A 20,530-nucleotide genomic window follows, 5' to 3' on the forward strand; every position below is an offset into this window, starting at 1 on the left:
GCTAATCAGGGATGAATTTTACCATTACTTTAACACACCACTGTAGAAGGCAACAATAACAGAATAAAGGCAGAACAACATTTATATTTGACAACTGTATTTTGTAAAATCCAGTATATCATCATAGGAAGAAAATGTACAAATCTGGTTTCTTTCGCACACTGAGGTTTCATTCTTGTGAACTAGTCAAGGTATTTTTTAATGATAGATTTTCAAATAAAACTAATTATGCATGTACAAGATTAGAAGGAATGTTCTAAAACAATTAACTATATAGCCTTTTGTGCCCTTTCAAAACAATCTAGTATTTATAGACATGTACAAATTTAATTTGAAGAAACTACTTCAACCTGCTACTGACACAAGCAGGCATATATGCTTTCAACGATGGCAGTTTCACAAAGATGTACACAAAATTCTTTTACAGTAACCAATTACTATAAAAAGCTAAGCTATCACATGATTATTTTTTTCACCCTCTTGAGATCTGTTTTGTTTTCTAGTGTCAATCAGGACAGAGCGTCTCAGGCTTTGGTGAGTCTTCTCTAGTCGAGGATTAAGGAGATCGCTGGTAACAGTTTCTGCTGCAAAAGTTGATGATGATGAGTTTGAATATCAATCTGGTCACATGACTGAATACAGTGCAATGCCAGAGCTCCTGGTCGATTATTTAATTGTGAAACTGTAGAATGCATCTAACTTTAATGTGCTTGATCAGCGTCTTAACCACAACCACCTAAACTTATTTTCTGTTCTGTTTTGGGGGTACAAAATACAATTGTTTTCCACATTACTACTTATATACTGTTCGTCATAATAAAAAAAACCTACTTAAAATCACAATACATTCTGCCCTTCTCCTCCCTCTTAAAAACTTTTGTAAACCACAAAGCTAAGATAGCAGTATCATAAATGAAGTTAAGACAAGGCATCACTAATCTGGATAATTGCACGTAAAACTATCCAGAAAAAAGTACAATATTAACGATATTCTCTACTACTAAGATTATCAAGGCATTTTATAATTTGCTTCAACAAGTGCTATCTTTTCCAATAGACCTAATGTCCAAAAATACTTAAGAGTTAATTTCAAAGCATGAAGGCTTCCTCAAGAACAATGCTTGCACATCATAGCAGCAAAAGAAACAAGCATCATGGTGCAGAATACATTGATTGATTACACTGAGGTTGCTTTAACTGCAGACTCTCAAACTCTAGAACGGTTCCCATCTCAACAGAAAACAAAACGTAGCAACACATGAGCAGTACAGCACTTGGCACTGCTGCCCCTCAATGCCGGGGACCTGCGTTCAATCCCAAACTTGGGTGACTGTGTGCAGTATGCATGTTTTCCCTATATCTGCATGGGAATCTGCTGGGTGCTCCGGTTTCTTTCCACAGTTCAAAGATGTGCAGATTAGTTGGATTGGCTGTGCTAAATTGCTTTGTTGTGTCCAGGAAAATGCAGGCTAAAGGGATGGGGGTGGGAGGGTGGACGTGAGTCTGGGTCGCATACAGTTTGAAGAGTTAGTGCTAACTTGATGGGCTGAATGGCCTTTTTCTGCACTGTAGGAATTCTATTCTATTCCATAACCTGGGCTATATTTTGCGGGTAAAAATGGCACACACGAAAAAAAACACGCACATGTCGTAAGGGAATCACTTAGCACCAAGTTTCTTTTTAAATATTCACTCATGGGATGTGAGTGTCGCTGGCTTGGCCAGGACTTGTTGCTTTTAAGAAGATGAGCTGCCTTCTTGTACCACTGCAGTCTGACTGCTGTAAGGTTCCACAATGACATCAGGGAGCGACTTCGAAGATTCTGACCCAGTGACAGTGAAAGAATGGCAATATATTTCTAAGTCAGGATGGTGAGTGGCTTGAAGGTGGTGATATTCCCATGTATCTGCTGACCTTGTCTTTCTAGATGGTAGTGGTTGTGGGTTTGGAAGGTGCTGTCCAAAGATCTTTGGTGAATTTCTGTAATTCATTTGTAGATGGTGCATACTGCTGCTACTGTGCATCAGTGGAAAGACAGTATTTGAGGATGTGGTGTCAGTAAATGAGGCTGCTTTGTTCTGGATGGTATCAAGCTTCTTAATTGTTATTGGAACTACCCTAATCCAGGTAAGTTGGGAGTATTTCATCATTCTCCTCCCTTGTGCCTTGTAGGTGGTGGACAGGCTTTGGGTAAGTTACACGCGACAGTATCTGGGCCGCCAATCTGCTTGTGTAGCTGCTGCAATTAAATGGTGAGCCCGTTCAATTTTCTGATTAACGGTACCTCCCAGGACATTGACAGTGAGGAATTCAGGAATAGTAATGACGTTAAACATCTAGGGACAATGGCTAGATTATCTCTTACTGGAAATAGTCATTGCCTGGCATTTGTTTAGTGCAAATGTTATTTGACATTTTTCAGTCCAAGCCTGGACAATGTCCAGGTCTCATTCCATTTGGACGTGGACTGCTTCAGTGCTAGAGGAGCTATAAATAGTCTGAACATTGCACAATCAATAGCAAGCATCCACACTTAACTGGAGGTAAGGTGAAGCAGCTGAAGATGGTTGAACTTAGGAAACTACCCTAAGGAACTCCAGCGGAGATGTTCTGAAGCTGAGATGACTGACTTCCAACAATGTCAACCATCCTTCCTATATGCCAACTATGACTCTCAGCATTGAAGAGTTTTCCCTAATTCATTCTGACTTCAAATTTGCTAAGGCTCCTTGATGCCACACTTAATAAAAGTGGCGTTGATGTCAATGGCTGTCACTAATCACTCTCATCTCACTTTTGGAAGTCAACTCTTTTGTCCATGTTTGAACCAAGGCTGTAATGAGGTCAGGAGCTGATGACCCTAGGGGATCCCAAACTGGGTGTCACTGAGCAGGTGCTGCTTGATGACACTGTTGATGACACCTTCCATCATTTTACTGAAGAGTTAGACTGATGGTATCCAAATGGGCAGGTTGGATTTGTCCAGCTTTTTGGGTACAGGACATACCTGGGCAATTTCTCACACTGTCAGGTAGGTGGCAGTGTTGGAGCAGTATTGGAACAGCTTGGCTAGGAGTGTGGCCATTTCTAGAGCTCCAGTCTTCAGTATTCTTGCCAGAATGTTTTCAGGGCCCATTGCCTTTGCTGTAGCCAATACCTCCAACCATTCCTTGATATAACGTAGAGTGCATTCAATCATTTGGAGACTGACATGAACTTAGGTCCTCTGGAGGGGTTAAGCTGGACCATCCACTTGGCACTTCGGCTGAGGATTGTTGTGAATGTTTCAGCCTTTGCACTGGTGTGCTGGGATCTGCTGTCATTAAGGACGGAGATGTTTTTGGAGTCTCCTCTTCCAGACAAGTGCTTTATGATCCACCATCAATCACAAGTGAGTGTGGCAGGACTGCAGAGCGTACATCTGATTCTTTGATTATGGGATCACTTGCTGCTTGTGTTGTTTTGTATACAAATAGTCCTGTTTTGTTCCTTCAGCAGATTGATACCTCATTTTTGTCTCATATGTACGCCTGGTACTTCTTCTGCCATGCCCTGCTGTATTCTCTATTGAACCAAAAGGTGATCCCATGGCTTGATGATAAATGACAAAGCGGAGAAAATGCAGGGCTGTGAGTTTGCAGATTTGCACAGGAATACATTTCTGCTTCTACTGATGGCTGACAGCACGTCATGGATGCCCAGGCTTAAGTTTCTAGATCAGTTTGAAGTCAGTACCATTTAGCACAGCGACGGTGCTGCACAACATAATGTAAGGCAGTATCAAAGTGAACGAGTGTATGGTGATTACCCTTACCGATACTACTGTGGACAAATGCGTCTGCGGCAGGCAGATTGATGAGGACGAGGTCAGGTATGTTTTTCCATCTTGTCGGTTCCCTCAACACCTGCTGCAGACACAGACTAGTAGTATGTCCTTTAGGATCGAGCCAACTTAATTAGTAATGCTGCTGCCAAGCCACTCTTGTTGGGAACATTGAAATCTCCCACATTCTGCGCTCGAGTTGTTCAACATAGAGGAGCACAAAGTCATCAGCCAAGAGAGGGCAATATGTGGTAGTCAGCAGGAGATTTCCTTGCATGTGCATGACTTGATGCTACAAGACCTCATGTTGTCTGGAGGCAATGTTGAAGACTCGCAGGCTACTGCTCTCCTGGCAGTACACCACTGTGCCCCATGCCCTCTGCTGGGTCTGTCTTGCCAATGGGACAGGACAGACACAAGGGTAATGGTGGTGGTGGTGCCTGAAACATTCCACGACTGTAACTATCAGGTTGTTACTTGACTAGTCTGAGAGACAGCTCACCCAATTATTGCATTAGACGTGAGTGAGGAGAACTTTGTAAGTGCCTATGCTGATGACAGGTGGTCCATCCAGTTTCACTCCTTTTTTGAGATTGAATGACTTGCTAGGCCATTTTAAAGGATAGCTGAGAGTCAACCACATTGCTGTGGCTGTGGAGTCACACATAGACCAGATCAGGTAAGAATGGCAGATATCCTTTACTGAAGGACATTAGTGGACCACATGGATTTCTCTGACAATCGAAAGTACTTTCATAGTCATTACTAGATTCCTAATTTTAGATACTTATTGAATTCAAATTCCACCATCTTCTGTGGTGAGATTCAAACCCGGGTCTCTCAGGACATTGCCCAAGTTTCTGGATTAATAGTCTATAACATGATAATATTGTTAGGCCATTGCCTGCTCTAATTAAGTCTTCCCTTACACTGAATGTCATTAAAGGAGGTCTAGGGAGGAGTAGTGAAGGAGGTTCCTACGGTGGCTATCCGGCCATTTCCACCAAGTGTATAAAGAAAGTCTGAACAAAAGTTTTAGTTTCTTCTTTTTGATGGTAATATCTCTCTCAAATACTCCCACACACTGCGATCCATGCCTGCCTTTTTACTTAGATCAGACAAATAAAATATGGGGTGGTGCACTAAAGGCTTCATGGGTTATATGAAACTGATGGAAATAACTGATGATTATTGCAAGCTTCAAAGTCCTGAACAAATGTATTACTAACCAGTAACTACCACCTTCATTACCACAATTTTAATAAGCATTATGAAATGGGACAATATATTAAATTGAAAAAGTTAATGTTAATCTAGAAATATTTTCACTTGTTCAAAGAAAAAGAAACAAATATTTTCAAAGATTTGTACACTTCCTGCCTCAAAGAATTTCAGTAATGAGAAATGAGAAAATAAAAATGTCAGCCAAAAATTCCCAATGTAATTTAAGAATTTATATCCAAGAACTCATACTGTTTGTAATAAATTGGATTGTGATCAATTGAAATTGAAACATCAGGTCTTATTCATGCAAAAAGTAGGGTGACAATTACAAGTACAAATAACCTGCAAAATTAATTATTAGTCTGCAATACTGAAGTATTAAGTCAATTAATTTTCCACCATCAATGCTGAACTACAGCAGGTCCATCAGGTTAGCTAGCTATTGCTACAATTTAGAAGTCAAAACAGTAACTTTTTCATCAGAAGATGTAATTTGAAAAATACTGAACAATTTTTTTTTAAACAGGTATTTCGCTACTGAGACACATTCAATTTTCCATTTAAAATTACATTATTTCAGACAAATCCATTGGTTTCTAGTTCATTTTACAAACATGAATGTCTGAAGACAAACTCATGTTTTCTATTGACCTCGACTGACTGACATTGAATAAGAGAGATATTTTGGCTGGGAAGGCAAAGGAAGATGTTTAAAACTACAGTAAATAGAAAAATGTAAAAATCTTTGAAATACCATTCTCCCTGCCCACTCTGAAAAATATCAAATTCCTAGCCAGTAGACTTTCTTCCCCTCCTCAAAACCAGGTTATTGATTTATCCAGAATGGCTCTATTTAGGAATCAGGAGGTTCTATTCTACTGAGTCTTTCATCTTGTACACTTGCCAACTGGTCTTTTTCTACATTAAATTTCTTTGACTCAGTTGCCAAGAAGATTTTTTTTCTAAAAATTTAGGGACAACACATTGCTTGCCTCCCTCTCCTGGGTTGATATGGTTAGCAAAGATCAAGTGTCTATTAAGCAACATTGCTGCGAATTAACAGAGCTTTTGTATCTGATTACAAGATCTTAAGGCCTTGATCTGGCAGCTAGCAGATTACTGTTCATATTTTGTACGGAGACTGGAGGAAGCACTTGTCACATTTGGAAGCCTATTTGGAATTAATGTAGTACCTACCATTTAAATAGATTATTAGGTCACAGTTTCATTTTCCATATATTTGCAGTTTGATAAAGAACCCTTCTTAAAGGAAAGATTGGAAACCGGAATGGAACACCATTCCATACTAAACTAGATATAGTTACAAACAAAACCAGAGAATGTTATTTATAAAACCAAATATTCAGTTTGATTTGAGAGTGAGTACCCCATAACAATCTTTAATACTGCATCATTTTTCCCTAGAGTGCCCATTTTGAGTAACGGCTTCAGATCATCTGTCCTTTAAGAAATGCTCTGAAGGGTTACATACGCCTTGACAGTCTAGAATTTTAAAAGCAGTCGATAATGATACTTGAATACACACTTTTAAAACGTATAATTTCAAATAAAATAGCAATACTTCAGGATATCCAGAAAACAAAATAATTCTGCAGTATAGAAAGTCAAGGTTAACACTACTTTAGATTGTTTGATGTGGTTGGAAACAATTTCCATCTTTCCCATGTACAACTACTTTAGCTGAGTTTAATAAAATTGCATTGAATTCAGAAAGATAAGAAATTACAGGCAATTTAAGATGTCGAATATTAATCTATTACAGTTCCTTGCGTAAACCATGGTTAAAAACAAAGCCTGTTGCTCACTTCAAACGCAAAAAAAAACTTGCTTTAGCGTAACATGGTTGTTACTTTAAGTGAAAACACCTTCTTATTTTGGAATGCATGATTCTTTGAGCCTTCTCAGATCTCACATTTATATCTTGATAAACACATTACATACACAACTTGCCATAAATTGTCCTGACTGGAGTAAAACGTCTGTAGCATTAAAATGGCACATTTGAATAAGATGGTAATATGGAACGTTAAAATTTGATCATGATTTCTACAGAGGAAATGTGCATGTTGAAATTTTCTACGCAAACTATTTTTATACAGTTGAAATTTTATGCATAATACCATTTTTCAGGTTATACTGGGGGAAAAAAAACACTACATAAGTGTTCGAGTACTCAAACTATTTTCAGCACAATACATGAGATGTGTTGTTACAATCTGCCTGAAAAGGTACTGAAAGAAGATTCGACAGTAACTTCCAAAAGGGACTTTGATAAATATTTGAATGGGAGAAAATAGCAAGGCTATAGGGAAAGAAGGGGATTGGGAATAATTGGGTAGCTCTAAGAGCCATCATAGGCACTACGGGCCAACTGTCCTCCTCCTGTGCTGTAAGATTCTAAAATTCTATTGTATGAACTTCTTTTAGATTTAGAAAAAAATTCTATTGATATAATTTTTTTATATAACTCATACCCCACCTTTTAAATGTCTAGAGAACAGACACATTTTGAACAAGTGACTAGAAACACGCAAAAAAAAAGTATGCATCAACGGTGGAAACATTTAGATAATTCAGTTTAAAAGCACAATTATAATATAACCTTCTAGTGTGGATTAAGTTGGGGAGGTGGGCACAATCTTAGTATGATACGTGGAGTGTGGAACAGTTCAGTGCAATTTGGGGCAAAATAGGGTTAACTTGATGTTCAAACCTTTTGAAGAAAATAGCTAAGTTTTTTTATAAGACAAAACTGACCATTAAGCTGATAAAACTAGTATTCAGAGGTTCTTCGTGATAGGACAAAAACTGCACATGCTTGAATAACAATATAATAATGGAACCTAGGCTCGTTGACTCTAAGTTTCGCTTGATGTTGTACACTTCAACATGTTTCAAAAGTAGAACGGAAATCTGGATTAACGTGATGCTAAAACACAAAGGCTGCCCTATAAATTTCAGTCACATCTTCTCTTGTCCCAAAGATGTCATCTGAAGGAGATTTTGTCAACTTGAAAAACACTAATTTCTTTGCCATTGATTTAAGTAGATTATGTTATTAATCTAGCTGCCTAGACTTTGAAAAAAAAGGCTAGTTCTCTGCATCCTGATTTTGTACCATAGGCTTGTTTCCAGTATTTGTCGACCCTTCATAGCGTTGTGATGCAATGGCTGCCTGGTGGGACATACTCTTTCGAACAATATCTCCTTTTCGCCACAAAGTTATTTCCTATGTGTGAAACAAACAAATAGTAATATTGGATACAGAAGTAGATTTCTGTTACCAACATTTCATGATGTTAAAACAATGTTGTGCTTTCAAGAAATGAACTTTTAAGATGCTGGGGGACATAAACACGACATATATTAAATGTTTTTAGTGTTAAGGAGGCTCTACATAGCACTGTTTTTCTCAAAATATGCCAGTAAATCTGGGAGAAACTCCATTTAACATCAAAAGCATCATAACCAAACTGGCCAAAATGAAATAATCTCAAATGTACTGAAACACGTGTTGCTTAGACAGCCAGCTTGTAGCACTCAGTTTCTCAATGAATACCTCTGTTTGGTATCTATACTGCAAAATGTTTTGCACAATTCTAGATCACAACAGTGGTCTGTTTGTCTCCAATATACAGTTTTGGATGCACCATGGTTCTTGAAAGATGTCCCTAGGATAATTACATTGATAAACAGGCTTGTGCTGTAACATATGATAGAGTCATTTACAATGATGAAACAAACTCTGGAGGCAGCCTTGATATCAACTTCTTAAAGACATGGAATAAATTGGAACTCAAAAAGACATTCACGTTCTGACAGAGGAAACTGATTTGAGCTTAAGAAAAATTAAAATATAACCTAATGCAGATAATCTTCTGCAGGATAAGCAGATAAATTAGGCAGATGGATAAGCATGTCAGTTGAAGAGGTGTGGGTGACCACTCTCACTCCACCTTGCTCAAAGTGCTCAAAATTGCTCAAAGTGTAGCATAATTTGTCTGCTCCAGGAATTAGAATGACAAGTTCCTGGTGAAGGTGACATATAAAATTTGCTATCTAATGAAGGGAGTATTGTTGGGTAATAAATAAATTCTAAGCAAGCACATGGTGCAAAACAATCAATGAAAAGTTCTACAGGCTAGCAATAGATTAGAATCTTCCATGGATTACAAACAAAACAGAAACAATACTTGCTGACAAATTTGCAATGATTGCCATCTGATTTCTGAACACAACACAATCTGTCTAACAGCAATATTTATAAATATGCCAATGCATTTTTCCAGTTGAATTTTTAAGAGAAAAATAAGATGATGACTATATCTATTGTTTTGCTGTCAAGAGAAACCAGAAAGTTAGGGGCATTCACCAGATGAAAGTAACTACACCTGCCAAGCAGAGGCTGGAGCTTTCGAACAATTTAGCTTGGTTAAACATTTTCACAGTGCTCTGCTCTCTATGGATATCCCTAAAGTGGTGTCTCTTGGAAGCCCAGGGCTACAAAACAGTCAACTTTAAGCAGTTATTGTATGACAAATGCAACATCAATCCCTCTCTAAACCACACAAGTAATTCCGGCCAATTTTAAAGATAGTTCACGATGATTAGACTTTTTTTGTTAAGCTATTTAAGGATTTGGAATTTTTGCACTGAAACACTGTTTTGGATAAAGGTCATTTTGCAGATCCAAAAGCAGGTTAATTATTGACTTTTTTCCCCCCATAATTTTTATTACCCGTTGATTTATAAAATCATTGGAGAGGTGATAAATTTGGTATGAAGTTATTTTTGCTTTGGCAAGAGTTTTAGCCACATTAGAGAACATGCTTTGCCTGAATCGATATCAAACATCATGCTTACATTATAGAGTGGTCTACAAAGTTCTGTACTGAAAAGCAGTTTAACAACAGGAAGCTGAAATATGGATGTTATTCAAAATTGGTGCTGTAACCATTTAGAGGTACAAATATTGTAGATTTACACGTGTAGTACACTTCAGTGATTCTGGAGGAAGGGGAAAGGTTTGAAAAGCTGAGTACATGAGTCTAACAACATTTTACAGATGTGCAAAATTAAGATGTTTTAATAGTACACCTGTCTTGCAAATAGCTTCAGCTTGTAGAAGAAACAGTAAATGCAAATAAAACCATCGTGAGCAATCCCCAAGAGGATATAAAACACTATCATTGGGCTAATTCTGTAAACGTTATAATTTTTAACCACTGATGTTGTGACTGTAACAGAGGAGATAAAGGAGCCTCTTTGCATCTGGAAGCCCACTCTTCAGAGAATATAAAACCTTTTCTTTGAAAGTGGCAAACCAGCCTCAAATCATGAGTTAATTATGTAATGTCTGCCAACAGAAATTAGGTATGCGAATAGAAGATGGTCATGTTAAAGCATACATTTATCACTCAAACGGCTAGTTAACAAGTACCTACCTGTTGTTTGAAATATCTCCTTTCCTCCTCATCAATAAGAACGAGATTGAGGTAGTATCGTACAGAGAACTTTTTGTTGATATCCCTCATTGTTGGAGTTAATTCGTATCCAGCCAGAAAAAGCCTGATAGGAATGGACTCACCTATAAAAACAAAGATTTATTCAAAAAAAATGTACAAATGAACTAATCAAAATTATAATATCTCTTTTTACCATACAATAATTAGGAGACACTAGCAAGAGATAATTTAGCCCTGGTCATCATACTATTGCAATGCAGGTTTTCTGGTTTTAATTCAATGTGATATGACTGGTGTCTGTTACTGGTTGAACTGACAAGAAAGCCAATACAATGGTTCCTACTGTTTGACACAAATAGTGATTTGCGATTGAATCAGTCATCATAATTTTAGTAATGATTCAAACCACCATGATTGTGCATTACAAAGCGAGAAGATAACGAAGATATTACATAGATAATTTACTGCATTTAATAATGTTGGAATTTTTAAAGGACATTTACCTCATATGACTATGCAATTTTAAATGACTGAGCCATATCTAATCGGTCTGACTTATGATGGCAATGCTACATTCACAAGATGGTGGTGACCAGGCCAGGGCTACTGTACAAACATTAGGTGGCTGATTAATGCTGGGTACATTTGTAAGAAGAAACATCTATTTTAGAATTATTTTCCCCCAGGTGTTCTTTGTTGTTAAAAAGGACTGAAATCTTAAGAATAGAGGCTAAAAAAGGAGGAAAAAAGTAACGAGAAAAATATCTCTCATTTTGAATGGAGATATTTCAGTTGTCTTGCCACACATTAGCTAATCTTCTTTCAAGCACAGAGACACTACTGCTAAAGTGAACTGTCCAAGAAGACAAATTCTATACTTTAGAGAAAATAAAAATATGCTCAAAAGCTTTGAGACAAACCTCTCACCGGGGCTCCATCCATTATTTCATACTTTGCTATTGTGTCATTTTCATGAAAGACATTTGGTCCAGTTCCTGTAGTTTCCCTTTTTATGATGTCAATCTCCATGTGCTTGATCTTGATTCGAACCAATAAGAAATAGATCTTTCCCACAATCACATCCTTCAAATGGTACCTAGTGTTAGAAGAGATATTAGGGTTTGTATAATCAGACATAGTTGTTTCTATGGCTTAGCACTGGAATACTCCTTTTCCTTTGATTGTTTCAAAATATTATATCCACATCTGTGCAAAAAATTCAGAAGATATATTGTAAGAGACAAAGAACTATACATACCCAGAAAATAATTTTCACACACCGTTCTTAGAACTGAAATGCAAAACAAAATGGGATGGAAATAGTGCTACATTTCTCCATAGCTTCACAATTAAGCAGTGCAAGACCTGTCAACTTTCAGAATACACACAGCTTCTTCTGTAAGATGATAGCTGAGATTCTGCATGTATGCAAATATCAGAATTGAAACATCATGAATATACAAGAAACATATTTAGATTCATTAGTAATGCTGCCTGCAGAAGTGAAATTAATTATAACAAATTCAGTTTAAATGTACATTTTGTTTACATATCTTAAGCCTTTTAAAAGCTTAATTAGTATGACTTTCTTTTAAAAAAATGGGCAAAATGGTATAGTGGACTAAACATGGATATTCCACTTTTGGGACATTTGTTCAGATATTAACACCAGTGTCAGGCCTACAGGCAAATATGCTAAACCGAAAAAAACTTTTAAATGTAATTAGTTGCTTCATAGAACGGAATTAAACATTGCTATAAAGAGAGACCGTGTCAAAGCTATTTGGCTTGCACTTATTTGTTTTGAAATTCAAGAGATGAAACTTAGAAATGGAACACCAATTTATAGAGCATAAGAGGATGCTGACTTTTGGACGAAGGTTGGCATGGAGATGCAGCAAGAAAATGAATTGTCAATCTCAGTGAAAGAAATTCAGACCAAGTACGTAGATTCTGATTGGATGTGGTGTTGCCATGAAAAATGCAGAAGTAACTGGCAATATCCTCTGCATGATACTTTTCTAATTAAGAAAAGTACAACATACCAATGCATTTTGTCTAAAATGCACCAGATTACATATGTTAACATATACAACTTCTTATGTACATGAATGCATCAGAATGCGAGCCTGGCTGATAATCTTAAATTGATTTCTGGAGTAATTCTTAATGCAGTCAGAATTGTTTAGCAAACAATAGCGAGCTCACATACAATACTGGAATTGGTATTCTGAGGTTTGTAAACACGGGATGATTGTACATGCCATTCATGCGCAATCTAGATATATGATTTTACTTCAATACTCAAACTCATGCATTATTCATTTGTATGGTAGGCAAAATGTCTTTGTGACTTGACAGTAGCGTTCCTTTAGTTAAGGAACCATTTGCATTCTTACTGCGTAGTAGCGGTGGGAGATAGCTAGCTTCACCTTCTGTTCAAATCTTTGAAATACCTTTGCCTTCTGATAAACTCTTTCGTGAGTTTGCGTAATATACAGCAAATGCTCATTTGAACAAGATAGCCTTATAAACTCACGAAAGGTCACCATGTTTGGCCCCGAGCAATGCTTAGTACCTCAGATTACTTTGTAAGACATGGTAATATTCTTTGTAAAAGTTGGTGTCCCCTTTCCAAGTCTTTACTGCATGAGTTCTGATGAGTGCAAGATAAAAAGCTTCAACTTAGTGTCATTTTTAGCAAAGCAGACATTGAAGATTCGGCATGATCACTTGGCAAAACTTTGAGATGAATAATCTCACACCAGCTATGTTTAAGTTTGGGTGTTCATTATTAATTTCTTTTTACGCTAAATTTTATAAGCCTTATTTTGTGGACAGTTTTTAATCCCTCACTTTGATATCTCATACCACTGAATCCAAACAGCTAATCGCAGTGATCAGGGGCACCACTCCAACAATGTCATGAGAATACTGGACACGGGAGCAAATTCTCATGCTGCATCATCCTGTGGGAACCACTAATATCTACTATCCTATCAGTAATGGTCTATTAAAAACGAATGTTTTACAAATTTTAACAATCAAGGAAATGAGAAGAAACTGCAGTAACAAAGTCAATAGAATAAACTCAATATTCCACCAGTACTAATCAGTGTTTCATTTGAAAGAAACTTAATTCACTCACCCACATTCTTCTAAATTTATACTTATGAAATACACTTTGCTGTGTATTGATACGGGGTTGTATCTCATACAGCAATACATTTTTAAAACAGGCTTACTTTCAAACCTAAAAAAAATTAAAATGATGTGAAAGCAAAGTCAAATCTTAAAGGATATAATGCAAGCTTCAAAGCTTCAATGTACTAAACCAAACTGAATTTCTTCTTTTAAACAAGATGAAGAAAATGAAAAAACTAAATTTGGCAAATCTTAAAGTAGACTGGAAAATCAGCACAGCACTCCAGCATTCCAGTAATTTTAAAATCTCCATAATATCTAAACCACTAGCAAGATGATGTTCTGTCTAAGAAAAAGAAGAAACTAGGTCATTTGGAATTAAAACTATCAATTTAGAAGGGAGGAAAATTTGATTGCATATATTTTCACTAAGTATTCGGCATGAATAAAGTTGATATTTTAAAGTAAATTAATCGGAAATACATTCTACTGAATTTCATTAATATTCAATACTTTGGAATTACAGATTGTACATACAGAAAATGTTTTATATAGAATGTTCCCTGTGACTCTCAAATTCCATCTCTGTGGGTGGCACTGTCAGCACTGTATTTTTATTATCCATCCCCAAGGTGATGCTAGTTAGCTCTCTTCTGAACCTGCTGCAGTACTTGTACTGATGACGTGCACACAATGGTGTATGGCAGGGAATACTAGGATTTTGATTAAGCAGTCCTGCTGTTTGTTTCATTCATGATAGCATGACCTGGAAAGACTTTGCAGCCCATTCTTCAGATAATATACTTTGCAAATACAGTTTGCCATGGTGAGGGGGTAGGCATAAAGTCCAGTGGCACAGTGCCTGGTTGTGGCTGCATCCAGACGGTGTAGTATGCATCCTATCATATTGCTGAGTAGAACCTTATACATTGCCGTGATGTTTCAAAGGACCAGGAGGTGAAAAACTCATCTCTCAATTGTCAGCCTTTAGCTTGTTCTAACTGTGATATTGCTACGGCTGGTTATCAAGTATAATCAGTGCTGATCTCCAGAATAGTGGGGAACTTAGCAGGAATGGTGCTGTTGAAGGTGGTGGAGGAGGAGCAGAGATGATTAGACTGTAACAACCTCAACATTACCTGGCACTGACATGGCACCATTGGCTAACTTAAGCCTAGGAGCTGTGTAAATATGACAGTAGGTTTGCACAGTCTTCATTATAAGGAGTTAAAGCAGCTCCACAATAGGAAATCAGAAATGAAGTGACCACATGAAGAAAAGGTCACTGATAAAGCAGCTAAGGATAATTCTGCCAGGGACATTTGCAGCAGTACTGTCTCCGGCCTCCAAAACGTATGGCCACATTTCTTTCTCAAGTGTACAGTTACATAGGTTTCTCCTTGCCATCTATAAATCGTGTTTAAATGCAGGCTCCTTGACATTACTGACAGCTACTCTCAGCTTTGCCCTACTATTCAGACTTTGCATCCATTCCTGGATCTATTTTTGGAAGGTGTTGGAAACAAAATAGTTCTGTCAAAACCTAAGTTAAGCAAGAACAAGCTTTTCTTCAAAAAAATAGACATCCATAATTTAAAGATATGTTAATTCAAGCTAACAGGTTCACAGATCAGCATATGTTCCCTTTTATTAATGTAATTTTATTGAACTACTACTCCTAATTTTTGAGAATCACCGGTATATTCAACGCCATCCATCTATCTATGGATGAAATCAGTGATGAAACAGACTACATCACTATTTAGCTGGGGGCACCCAATAAGATTCAATAATCTTTTAAACATTATTTTCTTAGCAAATATATGACAGTACATGAATTTTCACATGTGCTAGGCAAGAACATTTGTTACATTTGAGGAAACACAAGTCCACCTGTTCCCAAAACTTTTCTTTCCACTGTTCCCGAGGCAGTCATTGACATGTATAAAGCACCAGCTGATGGTTTTATTCACACTGCTCGGTACCAGTATCCACAGTAGCTAAAACTGGGATCTTCAGCAGAGCGGAGGAATTTGATTCCGTAACTTATAATCAAGAAACACCAGTTTCTGCCATAAATTTTACTGTTACAGCCTAGTAAAAAGGCAAATGATCACTTCTGGGTTGTTTGGTCAAATCTGCTTGAACTTGAAAACTTCTTCTGGTAGTGCAAATGCAGTCACATATAGGACATAAAATCTTAAATCATACCTATGCAAGAGGTAGCATCTCTGCTGTTAATGACAGACACAGGAGTTCAGTTGGAGCTTGAAGGAATTAACAGTCTCCATTTTATCTGTTCATTGAATTGACCACTTTTCAAGAACTTCACCTGATTAAAGATTCCATTGACATCAATACTAAAGAATATAAGGCAGGGTGTATAGGTGGTGGTTAATTCCATGCCAGCGAAAGATAGAATTACCCATAAGAATCCCATTGAGAATTGGATCCTACACTCTTTAAACATCTTTCAATACTGCATCCATGTACACATCATTTCAACCACAGTCAAATCCACAAACAGTGAAATCCTCTTGTACGGAAAACAACTCTGAAGAAAAAAGAATTGCATATATCCAGATCTGTTGATAAGTATATGGGTGCTCCATGTGTGGAAAAACTCAATCATTAAGTATTTAGAAATTAAGGGTCTGATTTTAATTGTGCAATTGGATGGGCTTTGAGGGAGTTAAAATCATCCCAAGTCTTTCATATTTTGTCTTAAAATATGTGGAGTGCCCAAAAGCATGTTAGGATTTATGTCACATTTAGAGTTATGTTTCTGACCTCATACCCCAGCCTGCCCCACTAACCACCTTTCTCAAATATTCTACTACTTGAAGTGTCCTCTCAATAAGATTGAATCTGGGGGAGCGGGGGGGGGGGGGATCACAACTGAGCTTGATCTTCTCCTCATTCAATATTACATGGCATTCGGTCTTGGCTGCTCTCTTCCAAACTACCCAAGTTGGCAATGTTGAATTTCCAACATTTCTGCATTTTGTGTGTGCATAACCTGAACCAATATTTAGATCCATGCATCAAACTTACAAAGTAGCTAAGGCATATGTGACATGTAATTTGATATAACCAGACTGTAGAAACACCCAGGTATAGTTAGTAAAAATATACCTCTAATTCACAAGTCTGACTATATGCAGCTTTCTTTCAATCATCCCAAACAATTGCCTACAACAGGATTTCACTGTACATACTTTGACTTGTTGTATTCAAATTCAATGTGCAGGCAATCTTCAATCCCAACTTCCATTTTGATGGATGAGTTCATCTCGGGGTAGGTACTGAGGGTGTGAACAACAATGTCCATTTCCTTTGTAATATCATTCAATCTACGGCTGATAGTTGCTCTTAGAAAGTACCTGAATTTTAGGAAGAAAAGAAAACATGATCTGAGGTTTTCCTTGTTAAAAAAAAGGTTGACTATAAATTTTTCCTCAGATATTATTATTACATCTCTAGTATCAGTATCTACTGACATTCACAGCCATATTTAAATTATTGCTTTTTGTTTCATAATACAATGCAAGACTACCTTAATTGCCAATCGTAGTTGTCCTGAGTTGATAAATCCTGTTAAGCTACTACAGTCCTAAAGAAGATTCATGGGGCATTACCGTCCTATGTGGGCTGGATCAGGGTGCCAGCGTCCAATTAAACAAACAAGTAAAATCAAAAATTGGCAACTACTGGGGTGAAAACCAAGGGCAAAATATTCTGTGTGAGTGGCAACAACATATGGACTGTCATTCTGTCTGTCATTTCTAAGAAGAGATTCTTTTCAGTTCGTCATCAGAAATGCAGAGTCGTAATACCAGTCTGACAATCCTTTCAATGCGCAAAACTGTCAGAGGAAGGTAAGTGTTCTCAATTCCTTGCTAAGGTCTCCATACAATAATATAAAAGGTTCTCAAGAGGAACATAAGAGAACGTAAGGAAAATAAAGCGAAAATCTATTGGGATGTAGATGTTTTAGAACATAGAACATAGAACATAGAACAGTACAGCACAGAACAGGCCCTTCAGCCCACAATGTTGTGCCGACCATTGATCCTCATGTATGCACCCTCAAATTTCTGTGACCATATGCATGTCCAGCAGTCTCTTAAATGACCCCAATGACCTTGCTTCCACAACTGCTGCTGGCAACGCATTCCATGCTCTCACAACTCTCTGCGTAAAGAACCTGCCTCTGACATCCCCTCTATACTTTCCACCAACCAGCTTAAAACTATGACCCCTCGTGCTAGCCATTTCTGCCCTGGGAAATAGTCTCTGGCTATCAACTCTATAAAAGAAGTAGCATTTTGCTTTATGGCTTTTAGATTAGATTCACTACAGTGTGGAAACAGGCCCTTCGGCCCAACAAGTCCACACCGCCCCTTGAAGCATCCCACCCAGACCCATCCCCCTATAACCCACACACCCCTTTAGCACCCCTTTGGCAATTTAGCATGGCCAATCCACCCAACCTGCACATCTTTGGACTGTGGGAGGAAACCGGAGCACCTGGAGGAAACCCACGCAGACACGGGGAGAATGTGCAAACTCCACACAGACAGTTACCCGAGGCTGGAATCGAACCCGGGTCCCTGGCACTGTGAGGCTGCAGTGCTAACCACTGAGCCACCGTGCTGATATTTTGAAATATCAGATTTGGAAAGACATGGCTGGGATGATTACAAGATCTTTTCATGTTGAACAGTTATATAGGAACAAAGATTCTTTTAGTATCATGTCATTTAGAAGGGAAGCAGAAAGAAGATGGTACATAAAAGGGGTGGAGGATTTGCAGTAATGGTCAAAGATGATATCACAGTCACACTGAAGGAGGGCCCCATGGAGGACTCAAGCAGTGATGCAATAGGGTAGAACTCAGAAATAGGAAGGATGCAGTAACAATGCTGGGGCTGTACTACAGGCCTCCCAACAGCGAGCGTGAGATAGAGGTACAAATATGTAAACAGATAATGGAAAGGTGTAGGAGAAACAGGGTGGTGGTGATGGGAGATTTTAATTTTCCCAACATTGACTGGGATTCACTCAGTGTTAGGGGTCAAGACGGAGCAGAATTTGTAAGGTGTGTCCAGGAGGGTTTTCTAGAGCAGTATGTATGTAGTCCAACTCGGGAAAGGGCCATACTGGACCTGGTGCTGGGGAATGAACCCAACCAGGTGGGTGATATTACAGTAGGGGACTACTTTGGAAATAGTGACCACAAATCCCTAAGTTTTACAATACTCATGGACAAGGATAGGAGTGGTCCTAAAGGAACAGTACTAAACTGGGTCAAGGCCGACTATACCAAGATTCGGCAGGATCTGAGGAATGTAGATTGGGAGAAACTGTTTGAGGGTAAATCCACATTTGATATGTGGGAGGCTTTTAAGGAGAGGTTGATTAGCGTGCAGGAGAGACATGTTCCTGTGAAAATGAGGAATAGAAATGGCAAGATTAGGGAGCCATGGATGACAGGTGAAATTGTGAGACTAGCCAAGAGAAAAAAGGAAGCAAACATGAGGTCTAGGTGACTGAAGACAGACGAAGCTTTGCAAGAATATTGGGAATGTAGAGCGAATCTGAAAAAAGGGATTAAGGGGGCTAAGAGAGGACATGAGATATTGCTGGCAAACATGGTTAAGGAAAATCCCAAAGCCTTTTATTCATATATAAAGAGTAAGAGGGTAACTAGAGAAAGGATTGGCCCACTTAAGGACAAAGAAGGAAAGTTATGCGCTGATTCAGAGAAAATGGGTGACATTCTTAACAAGTACTTTGCATCGGTATTCACCAAGGAGAGGGAAATGACGCATGTTGAGGTTAGGGATAGATGTTTGCTTAGTCTAGGTGAAGTTGACATAGGGAAGGAGAAAGTGTTAGGTATCCTAAAAGACATTAAGGTGGACAAGTCCCGAGGTCTGGGTGGGATCTATCCCAGGTTACTGAGGGAAGTGAGACAGGAAACAGCCGGGGCCCTAACAGATATCTTTGCAGTGTCCTTAGACACGAGGGAGGTCCCGGAGGACTGGAGACTTGCTAATGTTGTCCCCTTGTTTAAAAAGGGCAGCAAGGATAATCCAGGTAATTATCGACCAGTGAGCCTGACGTCGGTGGTAGGGAAGCTACTGAGGGATAGGATCTATTCCCATTTGGAAGAAAATGGGCTTATCAGTGGTAGGCAACATGGTTTTGTATAGGGGAAGTCACGTCTTACCAACTTAATAGAATTCTTTGAGGACGTGACAAAGTTGATTGACGAGGGAAAGGCTATAGATGCCATATACATGGACTTCAGTAAGGTGTTTGATAAGGTTGCCCATGGCAGGCCGATGGAGAAAGTGAAGTCACATGGGGTCCAGGGTGTGCTAGCTAGATGGATAAAAAACTGGCTAGGCAACAGGAGACAGAGGGTAGTAGTAGAAGGGCGTTTCTCAAATTGGAGACCTGTAAATTGAGACCTGTGGTGTTCCACAGGGATCTGTGCTGGGACCACTGTTGTTTGTGATATATGTAAATGATCTGGAGGAAGGTGTAGGTGGTCTGATCAGCAAGTTTGCTGATGACACTAAGATTGGTAGAGTAGTTGATAGTGAAGGGGATTGTCAGAAATTACAGCAGAATATAGATAGACTGGAGAGTTGGGCAGATAAGGGGCAGACGGAGTTCAATCCGGGCAAATGCGAGGTGATGCATTTTGGAAGATCAAATTCAAGGGCGAACTATACAGTAAATGGAAAAGTCCTAGGCAAAATTGATGAACAGAGAGATCTGGGTGTTCAGGTCCATTGTTCCCTGAAGGTGACAACGCAGGTCAATAGGGTGGTCAAGGCG

General features: G+C 38.4%; 2 protein-coding genes across 2 annotated transcripts in view; one reads left to right on the top strand and one right to left on the bottom strand.

The window, feature by feature from the left end:
* Positions 1-944, top strand: part of thyn1 (thymocyte nuclear protein 1) — a 23,966-nt gene extending 23,022 nt beyond the window's left edge. The window contains exon 8 of the mRNA XM_059639149.1: positions 504-944. Coding sequence (XP_059495132.1) covers positions 504-538 — 35 coding nt within the window. The 3' untranslated portion in view covers positions 539-944. The remainder of the gene's footprint in view (positions 1-503) is intronic.
* The window catches only part of LOC125466904 (vacuolar protein sorting-associated protein 26B-like), a 47,688-nt gene continuing 27,222 nt past the window's right edge, over positions 65-20,530 (bottom strand). The window contains exons 3-6 of the mRNA XM_048562046.2: positions 16,897-17,061; positions 11,455-11,630; positions 10,514-10,656; positions 65-8,298 (exon numbers count right to left, since the gene is read on the bottom strand). Of these exons, the coding sequence (XP_048418003.1) occupies positions 8,161-8,298; positions 10,514-10,656; positions 11,455-11,630; positions 16,897-17,061 (622 nt within the window). The 3' untranslated portion in view covers positions 65-8,160. The remainder of the gene's footprint in view (positions 8,299-10,513; positions 10,657-11,454; positions 11,631-16,896; positions 17,062-20,530) is intronic.

This window comes from Stegostoma tigrinum, chromosome 32 (genome assembly GCF_030684315.1).
Source record: "Stegostoma tigrinum isolate sSteTig4 chromosome 32, sSteTig4.hap1, whole genome shotgun sequence".
Lineage (NCBI taxonomy): Eukaryota > Metazoa > Chordata > Chondrichthyes > Orectolobiformes > Stegostomatidae > Stegostoma > Stegostoma tigrinum.